The sequence below is a fragment of the Nomascus leucogenys genome, chromosome 3, assembly GCF_006542625.1.
Source record: "Nomascus leucogenys isolate Asia chromosome 3, Asia_NLE_v1, whole genome shotgun sequence".
In the NCBI taxonomy this organism is placed as follows: domain Eukaryota; kingdom Metazoa; phylum Chordata; class Mammalia; order Primates; family Hylobatidae; genus Nomascus; species Nomascus leucogenys.
In genome coordinates this window covers 38442955-38457874 of record NC_044383.1, presented here as the reverse complement: position 1 = coordinate 38457874, position 14920 = coordinate 38442955, and the positions used below count along the sequence as shown (strand labels likewise).

The 14920-nt window shown below is 39.9% G+C and overlaps 1 protein-coding gene and 1 long non-coding RNA gene across 2 annotated transcripts in view; one reads left to right on the top strand and one right to left on the bottom strand.

The window, feature by feature from the left end:
* The window catches only part of ACSM6 (acyl-CoA synthetase medium chain family member 6), a 34413-nt gene extending 23579 nt beyond the window's left edge, over nt 1-10834 (top strand). The window contains exons 9-11 of the mRNA XM_030802460.1: nt 1699-1779; nt 7150-7251; nt 10551-10834. Of these exons, the coding sequence (XP_030658320.1) occupies nt 1699-1779; nt 7150-7251; nt 10551-10691 (324 nt within the window). The 3' untranslated portion in view covers nt 10692-10834. The remainder of the gene's footprint in view (nt 1-1698; nt 1780-7149; nt 7252-10550) is intronic.
* On the bottom strand, nt 8599-13087 carry LOC115832327. Its single transcript, XR_004027739.1, has 2 exons — nt 12609-13087; nt 8599-10334 (listed from the first exon to the last, which is right to left on the bottom strand). It is a non-coding gene; the product is annotated as an uncharacterized LOC115832327 (long non-coding RNA).
* Between the last annotated feature and the right edge of the window lie 1833 nt (nt 13088-14920).

The window sequence follows — 14920 nt, the reverse complement described above, 5'->3', positions numbered from 1 at the left end:
AACACCTAATAAACTTGGCATTTTTAGTTAGTCATACAGCCTGCATGGGAGAAAATGTACATCTTCCATTTAATTGTAATGTACTGGCAATAGCTAAGGAGTCTTGTGTTTTGTGAGCATTATTTGGGATGCAAGTGACAGAAACGTATTTCAAACAAGCCTGAGCAAAAGTGGAAATTATAAGTCCATTTTGCCGGGAACAGCTTCAAGGCTTATGGAATCAAGACTGGAGGGGCCAAAACACCAGGACTAAAAAAACTCTTAAAACATCAGCTCTCTCTTTCTCTTCCTCTCAATTGCTCCATCTGCTTTTTTCTCTGAGTTGTTCTCTGATGAGTTTCTTCCACAAAGCAGACAAGATTAACACCAGCAACTCTGGAGTCACCGCTCCTTCAGACAAGATCAAAATAGCCCTACTTCTACCTCTACTTTGGAAAATTCTTGGAACAGACTCTGATTGTCCATGCTTCTGTCATATGCTTTTCCCTTGGACTGTAACTTAAGGGGCCTAACCTGAGACATTTGTTCATGCCAAAAAGTAGATCTACAGAACCATCATTAATAGTCCCACTAGATTAGATGGAGGGAAGGAGGAGTTCTTAAAGGAACCATAAAACTAGTTACTGCAGTACACTAGAGAGAGATCACTATGGCCATCCTCAAAAACATTCAGAATCTGGGGGCTCCAATTTGTTAGCATGTAAACACAAGAAAATATTAAGTCTCTTTCCGTGTAAGACTCAGCAATAGGTACTGGAAAAATAACTATGTAGAAGACAGAAATAATTCCTCTTCTAGGCTGGGAACAGTGGCTCATGCCTATAGTCCCAGCAGCACTTTAGGGGTAAAATTCTAATAAATAAAATTTTCTCCGTCCCATTACACCCATGGTTGACTCATCCAAGATCCAGTTCTCATGTCCTCCAAGGTAGACCTCTGTGCCCTCTTTGGGGTGCCCTACATGTATGCTGAAGTATTTCTCAGCAGCCAACAATTGCTTATTTTTGAGACATTTATTATTGAAAATCTCAAAAGACAAAAATAGACAAAACTGTATTTGAATTCCCATGTATCCACTGCCCATTTCAACAATTATTACCTAATCCTGTTTTATCATTACCCCTCTACAATCCCCAAAACTACATTTTTTTCATAAATAGCTTTAGTGTATTTAAAAAAACAAGCACTAAAAAACAAACATATTCTCCAATTATACCTGAAAGTTAACAGTAATTGCCTTTTATTAACAAATATCTACCACTGACATTTTCATCCATCATCTAAGTCATGCATGTGTTCTTGCTACCATTTGTTCCAATTAAGCTCACACACTGTGGCTAGTTGATAAGTCTTTTGTGTATCTTTTAATCTATGAATTTCCTCATTACCTTCTTTTTCCCTTGAATTTGTTATTTTAAAAAACCGAGTTGTTGGTTGTTTTGAATATTTCATAGCCTGGATTTTGCTAATTGCAGTATGGTTTACATGTTCTTCTGTTCCCCTGCATTTCCTGTAAATTGACCTAGAGGTTAATTTAGTCACACTCCTGCTTGATTTTTTTTTTTAAATCAAGATTACTTGTTAGACTGTGTAATGTTGTTCTGTTAGGAGGCACATAATGTCTGGTTATGATCAATAACTAGATCCATTAATTTATTGCTTTTTTAAAGAAAAACTTGTCTGCATTTCTTTGAACAGGGTCTACTCTGTGCTACTTCCAAAACAATAAAATTGAAGCCAAGCTCTCTGGGGAAGCCATTGCCACCTTATATTGTCCAGGTAGGAGTTCATAGTAATGATTATGACAGACATTAATAAGTGAACTCTTACAGTTGTTTATCTAAATTTCTGACATAAAGGTAGGCAATGAGGAAAGTCCAGCATTCTCTAAATTCACCCCAAGGATAATCTCACATTATTGCTTTTATTTCCACCTCAATATCCTTTTGGAATACAGAGCGCAGACACAGGAATGAGGGAAGGAGATGCTGACAATTTTGCAGAATATCCCTTTAATGTAGTTCAAGTTTCAAATATGGAGAAATCAAATAAAAAAATATTTGCTATTAAAAAGATATGTGCAAAATAAAGACAACTATTTTGAATGCACCATAATAAGCGTTCTGTACTTGAACTAAAAATATACTAAAGTGGGAAGTCTAAGCCACTAGTCAGCTGCTCGGGTGTCGATTATTATAAATACTGTAATGTGATTCCCAAATAATGTAGCTGAATTCACAGTATGGGCATAGGTAGCAATACTAAGATGGTAGGGCAAATGCTGTGTCTAGGATTTTATTACATAAAAGCAGGCTCAAATTAGTAGCAGTTATAAAACTACCATTATTCATTTTAAGATAGTCCTTTGCTTTCACGCCTATCTCACCTTTTTTTTTTAACATTGTTCAAAAGGAAATAGTAAGTTCTCAACCTGAATGAAACAAATATTAGTATTTACTTTAACTATTGTATCATTCTGAAATTGACCCAATTTTGTTAAAGATAATGTTTACTGTAGAGTTCTATTTTTTGTTTTTTGTTTGCCTATCCAGTTTTACTACATATTATTTAACAGGATGTGGAAGTTAACCTAATACATTGAGGTTTATATGTTTGTTTTTTGCAATAATCATGAATAGGTACTACATTATATTAAATGTGTTTTCTGATCCTATTAAAAAGGTAAAATAGTTTTTCTCTATTAATAGTTAATTTAAAATATTTTCAAATGTTAAATTTTCATTGCATTTCTTTCTTCTTTTTATTTTCTTGGATTGAATTTCTTAATTTTTATTTGTTTGGGCCTTTGCATTTAGAGACATAAATAAAATGAGCATGTAATTTTCCTCTCAAAAAATAAGAAAAAATTAAAATGTTCCTTGCATATTAAAGTATAAACAAAAATGAAATAAATGAAATTAAAAAATAAAATGTTCCTTAGGATTTTCTTAGAAAAGAAACTTCCTACAAAATCAACAAACCTTAGAACTAAGAAAAACAAATGAGAAAAATACACAAAGAAATAAAATCAGAAGTGAAAGAGGAGACACTCCAACTCATGCCATAGAAACATGAAGAATCCCTATAGAATCCCTATGAATAATTATATGTCAACAAAGCCAGGTGTGGTAGTGCATGCCTGAAATCTCAGCAATTTCGGAGGCCGAGGCCAGTGGATCACTTGAGGTCAAGAGTTCAAGACCATCCTGGCCAACATGGTGAAACCCCATCTTTACAAAAATACAAAAATTGGCTGGGTGTGATGGCAGGTGCCTGTAATCTCAGCTACTCAGCAGGCTGAGGCAGGAGAATCGCTTGAACTCAGCAGGCAGGGGTTACAGGGAGCCAAGATCATGCCACTGCACTCCAGCCTGGGTGACAAGAGCAAAACTCCATCTCAAAAAAAAAAAGAAAGGAAAAAAATTATATGTCAACAAAATAGACAACTTAGAAAAAATGGATAAAGTCCTAAAAACATACAACCTACCAAGACTGAATCATAAAGAATTAAAAAGTCAGAACATACCAATAACTAATAAAGAGATTAAATTAGTAATCAAAAACCTTCCAACAAAGAAAAGCCCAGCACCAAATGCCTTCACAGATGCATTCTACCTGAATGAGGGACAAAGATGACATGATAATCTCAAAAGACACAGCAAAAGCATTCCACAAGATTCAACACCCTTTGATGATAAAAATTCTCAAGAAATTGGGTAAAGAAGGAATTTACCTCAACACAATAAAGGCCATATATAAAAAGCACACAGCTAACGTCATACTCAATGGTCAAAAACTGAAAGCTTTTCTCTCATATCTGGAACAAGGAAATGATACACATTCTCACCACTTCTATCCAACATAGTATTATAATTCCTAGCCAGAGTAAGTAGAAAATAAAAGGAAAAAAGAAGTATTCAAATCAGAAAGGAAGAAGTAAGATTATCCCTGTTTGCAGATTACATGATCTTACAGACGTGCAGAAAATTATATTTCTACATACGGTATAAAGAAAGTCTAAAGATTAACCCAAAAAATTAGGATAAACAAATTTAACAAAGTTTCAGGATACAAGATCAATACACAAAAATCAGTTGTGTTTCTATACACTACAATAAATTATCAAAAGGAAATTAAGAAAACAATCTTGGCTGGGCAAGGTGGCTCACGCCTGTAATCCCAGCACTTTGGGATCCCAGGCCAAGGTGGGCAGATCACTTGAGGCCAGGAGTTCGAGACCAGCCAGGCCAACATGGCAAAACCCCATCTCTACTAAAAATACAAAAATTAGCCAGGCATGGTGGCACATGACTGTAATCCCAGCTACTCAGGAGGCTGAGGCAGGAGAATCACTTGAACACAGGAGGCACAGGTTATAGTGAGCAGAGATCACACCACTGCACTCCAGCCTGGGTGACACAGCAAGATCTGACTCAAAAAAAAAAAAAAAGTCTAACTCATAGATCTGGAAAGTGAATTGGTGGTTGCCAGGAGCTGGTGGAGAGGAGAAAACAGGAAGGTATCCGCCAAGGGGTACAAAATTTCAGCTACACAGACAGTAACTACCAGAGATCTACTGTACGGCATAATGCCAACAGTTAACAACACTGTATTACATACTTAAAATCTTACTAAGGAGATATATTAAGTGTTCTCATTACCAAAATAATAATAATAATAAGAGGGTGGGAGGAAACTTTTGAACGTGATGAATAGGTTTATGGCATAGATTGTGGTGACAGTTCCATGGGTGTTTACTTATCTTCAAACTCATCAAGTTGTACACATTAAATATGTATAGCTTTTTGCATGTCAACTGTACCTCATTAGAGGGTTTATTTTTTTAATTCAGGTGAGAAAGGAGAAGAGGACCCACACAAAGGGGGAAGATGAAAGAGATATTTTTTAATTTGTCAAAATGAAGTATAACTTCATTCCTTACACTCCCCATCCAAAACACGCACACATACACACACACACACACACACACACACACATACACACACACTTCCCACAAAGAAAAACAGGCCCAAATGGCTTTGTGGTGCATTCTATCCAACATTTAAGGAAGCATTAACATTAATCCTTCACAAACTCTCAAAAACAAAAGAAAACCATAAATTAATATTTCTTATGACTATAGGTGCAAAAAAACTCAACAAAATACCAGCCAACCTAACAAAGAACATATAAATGGATTATATACCATAACCAAGTGGGATATTCCAGAAATACAAAGTTGGTTCAAACTATAAAAACCAATTAATATACCATAAAACAAAGTACACAAATCACATGATCATCTCAACAGACACAGAAAAATCATTGACAAAATCTAACACCAACACCTATTGATGGTAACAACCCTCAACAAACTAGCAATGACAGGGAACTTTCTCAACCTGACAAAGGGCATACAGAAACCCCACAGCTCACATCAGACTCAACAGTAAAAAACTGAAAGTGCTCCCACTAAGATCAGGACTTATGAGAATATTCACTCTTCATAGAGGTTCTATCCAGAGCAATTAGGTAAGAAAAAGAAATAGCATCCCAATTGGAAAGGAAGTAAAACTATCTCTATTCAACATGACATGACCATGTATATAGAAAATCCTAAGGAATACACACACACTATTGGAGCTAATTATTGAGGTCATCAAAGTTGCAGGAAATAAGATCAATATACAAAAAAATTATTAATAGTATTTCTACATAGTATCAATAAACAATCAAAAAATAAAATAGAACAATTTCATTGAAAATAAAATTTTTTTAATCTCATTTAAAAATGTATTCTCTAGATAATTCATCTAATTTACTAGACTTAGTACTAAATGCCACTTTTTTTCCCAACGTCTAAAGTTCGTCATCAAAGTATAAAGATGTATTATCCCTGAAGACCTTCTGATCCTTAGGGCTGGTAGTTTCTATAGAAAAGTTTCAAAGTATTCAGCAAGGATAATAAATTCAAAATGAGTATGCATATTGCTTTCCAAGGTGACAACTTGGAAGGTTGTAGCCCTCAAAATTGAGCTAGCATCTCAGTGTACTTTTTAACTCCTGTCACATTACTTCATGGTCATGCCTTCCATTTCAGGTCAATAAAGAAGCCACTCGGCTGAAATAAGTCATTATTTTCTTTTTTGAGACAGAGTTTTCCTCTTGTTGCCATGCCATAGGCTGGAGTGCAATGGCATGATCTCAGCCTCCCGGGTTCAAGCAATTCTCCTGCCTCAGCCTCCCAAGTAGCTGGGATTACAGGCATGCGCCACCACGCCCAGCTAATTTTGTATTTTTAGTAGAGACGGGGTTTCTCCATGTTGGTCAGGCTGGTCTCAAACTCCCGACCTCAGGTGATCTGCCCACCTCGGCCTCCCAAAGTGCTGGGATTACAGGCGTGAGCCACCACACCCGGCCAATAACTCATTATTTTCAAACTGTATTTTATTTATTCCTAACCTGCCCTCTAATTCTTAATAGGAAAAAATAACACCACCTTCTAGACTGTTATAAAACTGCCAAATCTGTTTTTAAATTTTCATGTTCTTTATATTTCTTTTCTTATACATAAGATGGCTAATTAAGTGTCCTTGTTTGAAAGGCCTTTCCGAGATGCTGGCTTTCTTTTTTTTTTTTTTTTTTTTTGAGACGGAGTCTCCCTTTTTCACCCAGGCTGGAGTGCAGTGGCTCAATCTCGGCTCACTGCAAGCTCCACCTCCCGGGTTCACGCCATTCTCCTGCCTCAGCCTCTCCGAGTAGCTGGGACTACTTTGTACTAACCAGGCAATGGAGCCCTTACCTGTGTTGTCTTATTTCATCCTCACAATAAAGCTGTATAATAGGTGCACTTTTAAATCTCTGATTTTCTAGATGAGGAAACTGAGGTACAGAGAAGTATCCAAGATTCTCAGAGTCAGAAGGTGTAAGAGTGGACATGCAAACCCAAATATTTCCAGCTCTGGCACCCTCACACTGACGACTGAACCACACTGCCTCTTAGGTTGCCCAGTATCTAGGTACACCAACCAAGCACTTTCCTGGCATCTTAAATGGGTGTAGAAAGGCTTAAGTTTAGATCTTGTGGTGTTTTAGGAAGAGCACAAATGGTTTGTAAGGAAAATTCCTTTAGTAATTATCTAATTTCAGATTGTGGATGAAAACTCAAATCTCCTGCCTCCAGGGGAAGAAGGAAATATTGCAATCCGCATAAAACTAAACCAACCTGCTTCTCTGTACTGTCCACACATGGTAAGAAAATTTTCTTTTTTCCTAAATACTTTCATTGTTGCTACTAATCATAGTGCCATTACTGTTGAGTACTTTATGATTTGCCAAATACTTTTGTCCCAATTTTTAATTTTGCAAATTTTTGAGTCTCCAAAAATGTTAAATAGTAGCACAATGAACACCTACCTGTACATCTCTCACCTATATTCACTTCTTATTAAGATTTTGCCCCATTTATTTTATATTTGCACATTTTTGATGAGACATTTGGGAGTAAATGCAGACATTATGACACTTTGTCCTTAAATATTTCAGCAGCATTCTCCTAAGAATAAGGACTTTCTTCTTAAACATCAACACCATCACATCTATGAAAATTAAAAATAATTCTTTAATACTATCTAATATCTAGCCAATACTTAGACTTTCTCAACTGTACTCAAATGTGTTTTATAGCTTTTATAAATCCAGAATTCAATCAAGGTTCATGCATTTATTTGGTTCTCATATCTCTTTAGTTGTTTTTATCTATAACTGTCCCACCACCGTGTTTTTCATGACGTGGACATTTTGAAGAATAGAGGACTGTTGTGTTAAAAAATGCCTCACTTTCTAGGCTTACATATTGTTTTCTTATAATGAGATCCAGGATAAACATCTTTCTCAAGAATATTATGTAGATGATGTATATTTCTTATTTGCTTATAGGGGGGAAACATTAGGTTGTCTCATTTTGGGTACTGATAATTTTGATCTTTTAATTAAGGAGGTGAGTGCCATTTCCATTGTAAAGGTACATTTTCCTCTTTGTAATTAGTAATAATCTGCCGTGTAACAATTTGAGACTCTGTAAATATCCTATTCTCCAATTAACTTTCACCCAATCATTTTAGCATCCATAGATGACGATTTTCTTTTTGGAAACAATTATTAAAATAAAGAGTGGCTAGGCACAGTGGCTCATGCCTGTAATCTCAACACTTTGGGAAGCTAAGATGGACACATCACTTGAGCCCAGGCGTTCAAGACTAGCCTGGGCAACATGGCAAAACTCCATCTCTACAAAAAAAAATACAAAAATTAGCCAGGCATGGTGGCATGCACCTGTAGTCCCAGCTACTCAGGAGGCTGAGGTGGGAGGATAAACTGAGAGCAGGACATCAAGGGTGTAGTGAGCTGGGTGTGATGGCACCACCGTGCTCCAGCCTGGGCAACAGAGCAATACCCTGTCTCAAAAACAAATAAATAAAATGGGGGGTTCAGAACGGTGATTTTCAAACTGCTATTTCTTATACATTAATTAGGTGGCATTATTCCATAAAGATGAGCAGTCCATTTTATCTATAAAGGGGGACTTTCTTTTAATTACTTTTAAAATATTTATTTATTTAGCCTTTCCTGATAATAAAACTCACTTGTGTTCAATACAGACAACTTTCAAAAATATAGAAAAGACCAAAGAAGAAAAGCATATTAACTCATAATGCCACCATTCTTAGCCACTATTAACATTTGATGTGTATACATCCTTCATTCTTTTTCTATTTATATGTATTGTTTTATAAAAGTGGGATTGTACTCTATCAGCTTTTGTGAAGCCTGTTTTTTTACTTATGATTTTCAGAGATCCGTAAATCTTATACAACAACTTTTTTTTTTTTTTTTTTTTTGAGACAAGATCCTCACTCAGTCACCCAGGCTGGAGTGCAGTGGCACAGTCTTGGCTCACTGCAACCTCTACCTCCCAGGTTCAAGCGATTCTACTGCCTCAGCCTCATGAGTAGCTGGGATTACCAGCTCTCACCACCACGCCCAGTTAATTTTTGTATTTTTAGTAGAAACAGGGTTTTACCATGTTAGCCAGGTTGGTCTGGAACTCCTGACTTCAAGTGATCCACCTGCCTCAGCCTCCCAAAGTGCTGACAGCCACCACACCCAGCCCTTATATGAAAACATTTTTAATAATTTTATAAAATCCTATCAAGGAGAACTATCATGATCTATTTAACATATCTGCTATTGTTGAAAATTTTGGTTACTTCCAATGTTTTATATTGTAAATACTTCTTCAATGAGTATCCTTGTTAACTCTTTAAATGCCTCTTTGAGTATCTCTCTTGGAGTTTTTGAGTTAAAGCCTAGATAAAACATTTTAAATATTTTAATATTATGAATTTCTGTGAGAGAATAATGCTTAATATTTCCAAACTTTGATAACACAACTTCAATATGCTGAGACTTTAAAATCATGTTCTCACCCATAAGACAGATTCCAAAGTAGAGACCCAGATACCTCATATACCTACTGGGATTATTGTGCTGTTTGAGAATGAGCTGCTTACACAGCTTTTCACTAAGGTTTATTAGAACTCTAACAAGCAGGTTCTCCATTAGATCTAAGAATCTGGACAAATTGGTGACGTGGTCTTTATGGCAATGAGTCAAATGCTGTTAGAATCTGGCCGGGCACGGTGGCTCATGCCTGTAATCCCAGCACTTTGGGAGGCCGAGGCAGGCGGATCACCTGAGGTCAGGAGTTTGAGAGCAGCCTGGCCAACATGGCAAAACCCCATCTCTACTAAAAATACAAAAAAAATTAGTCAGGCTTGGTGACTGGTGCCTGTAATCCCAGCTACTGCGAGGCTGAGACACGAGAATCACTTAAACCTGGGTGGCAGAGGTTGGCAGTGAGCCAAGATCACACCACTGCACTCCAACTTGCGTGACAGAATGAGACTGTTTCAATTTAAAAAAAAAAAAAAAAAAATCTGTGAACACTCTATGGAACGATCCTGCAAAATGGGCCAATCTCATGCAAAGGGAAATTTTCACCAATCACTCTAATGTCCTTCTGGTGTCAGAACCTTAAGCTGAAGCCACCTTTTTCTGACGGAATTTTGGTCAGGGTCAGTATGAAAATTAAAGGCACAATTCAAACACAGGGAACAGTGATTGCATCTGATGGATGATGAGCCTGAGAAAATAGCAGCCAACAACCCTTACCCATACTGTACGTGGCCCTGTGCTAAAATGCTGTGTCCATGTTGCCTCATTTAAGCCTCAGGACAAACCTCTTGAGTGAAGTGCCATCGTTACTCTTGTTTCTAGCTGGGACAAAAAAACAAAGCTGAAGTTAAGAGAAATGACCAAGGAAAGTTCTCCGTGTTTGTTGAGTTTTCTATGTGAGATCCCCTGGAGAGTGGGGATCCTGACTTATTTTTCTCAGTCTCCCCTAGGGCTAGCCAGAGTGCTCAATTCATATCACTAAATGATTGTGAGAGGGAAGTAAATGTAGGTTTCTGGATTTGTCATTCTATCAGGTGAGCTGGGAGGAATACGCTTCAGCAAGAGGCCACATGCTTTACCTCACAGGTGACAGAGGGATCATGGATGAAGACGGCTACTTCTGGTGGTCGGGTAGAGTTGATGATGTTGCCAATGCATTGGGTCAGAGATTGTGAATGCTGTGGTTATTGCTATTGAGCCTGGGGCTGTGGGAGTTTGAAGAAGACTGGACTTCTTCCAATACATAGGAATTATATCTCTAAAGTTTAGAAAATGCAAACAACCAAAAAGAAAAAAATAAAACTCATCCACAATCTCATATTTTGGAGTATATTCTTCTTCTTTCTTCGTATATGTAAATTTTTTTTTGGTAGAATTGAGTTCAGGGAGAAATGCTCTAGCATAACTTGCCTTTTGCACTCAACAATGTAATAGAAATATTTTTCTGTGCAATTAAATATAAAAATTCATTTTTTAAATTAGTTTATCATGACCAATAAGTACACAGATCTTACATGAATAGTGTCAGGCCTCTGAGCCCAAGCTAAGCCATCATATCCCCTGTGACCTGCACGTACACATCCAGATGGCTGGTTCCTGCCTTAACTGATGACATTCCACCACAAAAGTGAAAATGGCCTGTTCCTGCCTTAACTGATGACATTCCACCACAAAAGTGAAAATGGCCTGTTCCTGCCTTAACTGATGACATTATCTTGTGAAATTCCTTCTCCTGGCTCATCCTGGCTCAAAAGCTCCCCTACTGAGCACCTCGTGACCCCCATTCCTGCCCGCCAGAGAACAACCCCCCTTTTTCCTTTACCTACCCAAATCCTATGAAACGGCACCACCCCTATCTCCCTTCGCTGACTCCCTTTTCGGACTCAGCCCACCTGCACCCAGGTGAAATAAACAGCCTTGTTGCTCACACAAAGCCTGTTTGGTGGTCTCTTCACACGGATGCAAGTGAAAAATAGCCCAATGGATGTCTACACACATACACACCCCTGTAACCATCTAGATCAAGATATAGGATACTTTTAGCCCCCTGGGCTCTCTGATGTCCTCACACCTCTGTGAAAGCTGTACTTCTTTCATGAATTTTGGACTGAATTTCTATGCCTAATGACAGTTTCAGAGACTGAGTAAAGGAGACTAAATTCTAAGGAGCAACAAATCCCAAGGGCAGATGGTGGCAAGTAGATACCATGGGTTATCCTGATTCAGAGCTTGCTGACCACAAGAATCACAGGAATGTTGAGAAATAGAATTCAAGATCTAGGTTTTATGGACTCATTGCTATTACATGTCACTGCTTCTGGGACTTGAGTCAGCAAACTTGCTTTCTCTCCACTATTCCACTCTGATCCTTGACCCAATTAAACAATCCCAACTACGGTTTGCTCAGGAAGTCTCTCTCTTTTGAGCACTCCTTGTTGCAGTAGCAGTGAACTAAGTGCTTGCCTCTGCCTCTAACTGCTCTCAATTTTTACTTTGAGCCCCTCCTCCATAAGTAGCAATTATTCTGACTTCTAATGTGCAGGTCAAATTTGCCTGTTCCTGAATTTCATATAAATGGAATCATACAGTTTGCACTCTTTTGTGTCTGTCTTCTCACAAAATAATGTCTAGACAACTCATTTATGTTGTATGGATCAACAGTCCATTCTTTTTCATTGCTATACAGAATTCCATTGTATGAATACACCCAGAATTTATCCATTCTTATGTTAATGGTGACTGAGGTTGTTTCCAATTTAAGAATGCCTCCTTTGCCCAACACCGCTGCACCTGGGAAGTTAGGCATTTTCTCTCACCCTTGGGATTGAGTGTGCGGGTGGTACAGCAGCGTCGATTCCCAAGCCCCCTTGCAGCTTTCACAGCAGGCGTCACAAAATAGTTTGCACCACTCGAAACAGTCAAAAGGGGCCATCCTCCCACCCGACCCCTGCCTTCTCTGGATTTTAAAGACTGTGTAGGAGGAGAAAATGGGGACAGGGGTCCCCTGGTTAATTCATTTATCTTAAATTCCCATAACCAAACTAGCCCCTCGGTTTACGCCTTTGACCCTCAAAGTTCTTTCCACTTCCTACCGTGAGATCAGAATCCCTGAAAGAAGCTGCTTGCCCTCCCCGGCTGACCATCCTTCGGTACTCAGCAGTGCTGGGATGCGGCTGCCCTATTTCCTGCCTAGAAACAACAGCAGGTGGCAGCGCCGCTGAAGAGTGCAGAACTGTGGCCCTGAGCCAAGCTAGGGCAAATATGGGAGATGCGGGATGGGAGAGAGTGGGGAGAGAGGACGCTATGAGGATTCCTGGAGGGAGGGACCAGATCAGAGGCGGTGAGTGGCAGGAGGAGGCAAATGTCCCCTCGACCGGGAACTTTATCGGGTTGAAGTTTCCTCTGCTGTCGCCTCCTGCTCGCGAGCAGGGCTGAGCCTGGTGTGCTGCCTTTCTGGAAAACCCGCCGCCACCACCCTCGGCGTGGGATGCCGGCCCGCAAGGAGCCTCGGGGACACACAAATGGCCGCGCCTGAATCTGGCTGTGCATTGGGACTCTGCTGCGCACACGCGGCTCCGTCCCCTTCAAGGCGCCTGTGTGCTCGCAAAGGGGGCGCTTCCTCCAAAAGGAAAGCCAGAGGCACGCAGGCCTAGGTTGCCTCGCCGCCGCCTGTGCCCTTTCCTGCAAGCTGCTGCATAGTATTTTTAAAACATCTGCGAGGACGACGTCTTCTCTGCCAGCCTGGGGAAGAGGCGAAACCAGGGGAAGAGGTGAGATGTATCCAGTTAACCAGGTAGAAATTGTACCTCCAGGACTCATCAAGGCTAAATATAAAAGTTGTGTGGTTTTTTTGTTTTTGTTTTTTGAGACTGAGTCTCGCTTTTGTCGCCCAGGCTGGAGTGTAATGGCGCAATATCGGCTCACTGCAACCTCCGCCTCCTGGGTTCAAGCGATTCCCCCGCCTCGGCTGGAATTACAGGCACCCGCCACCACGCCTGGCTTTTTTTTTTTTTTTTTTTAAGTAGAGACAGGATTTCACCATGTTGGCCAGGCTGGTCTCAAACTCCAGACCTCAAGTGATCCACCTGCCTCGGCCTCCCAAAGTGGTGGGATTACAGGCATGAGCCGCCACACCTGGCCAAAAGTTGTGTGTGTTTACCAGGGACAGCCCTGCGCTTTGAGTTCTACCTTAGCTGTTAATCTCCTGTTATTACTAATCTGTCTACAGATGAGTAAACTGAGGTTCAGAGAGATTACATGACTTATCCATGTTATACAGTGATCAAGAAGTGGAGCCAGGATTTGAACCCATGAAGTCCCACTCCAGATTCCTTCACATAAGTTTACACGGAAAAAAATTTTTAGATGTCTAGGTGCCTTCTTTCCTGCCTGCTTTAAAAAAAAAAAATCAGCTGGAAGAATTTTTTAATTGTTTTGGTTTTCATAATTGATAATCGTGTGGGGAGCACTAATTCCCCAAGTGGGTCACAAGGAGTTACCCTGGGCAGGAATGCTCTTGCTGTCCCCCTTGCTCCTGTACTCATACAGTCTACCTCTTAGGGACACAGCACCAAGTAAATTTCACCGATTGAATGTGTCAGGCCTCTGAGCCCAAGCCAAGCCATCGCATCCCCTGTGACTTGCACATACATGCCCAGATGGCCTGAAGTAACTGAAGAATCACAAAAGAAGTGAATATGCCCTGCCCCACCTTAACTGGTGACATTCCACCACAAAAGAAGTGTAAATGGCCGGTCCTTGCCTTAAGTGATGACATTACCTTGTGAAAGTCCTTTTCCTGGCTCATCCTGACTCAAAAAGCACCCCCACTGAGCACCTTGCGACCCCCACTCCTGCCCGCCAGAGAACAAACCCCCTTTGACTGTAATTTTCCTTTACCTACCCAAATCCTATAAAACAGCCCCACCCTTATCTCCCTTCGCTGACTCTTTTTGGACTCAGCCCACCTGTACCCAGGTGAAATAAACAGCCATGCTGCTCACACAAAACCTGTTTGGTAGTCTCTTCACATGGACGTGCATGAAATTTGGTGCCATGACTCAGATCGGGGGACCTCCCTTGGGAGATCAATCCCCTGTCCTCCTGCTCTTTGCTCTGTGAGAAAGATCCACCTATGACCTCAGGTCCTCAGACCCACCAGCCCAAGAAACATCTCACCAATTTCAAATCTGGTAAGCGGCCTCTTTTTACTCTCTTCTCCAACTTCCCTCACTATCCCTCAACCTCTTTCTCCTTTCAATCTTGGCACCATGCTTCAATCTCTCCCTTCTCTTAATTTCAATTCCTTTCATTTTCTGGTAGAGACAAGGGAGACACGTTTTATCCATGGACCCAAAACTCCGGTGCCGGTCACAGACTGGGAAGGCAGCCTTCCCTTGGTGTT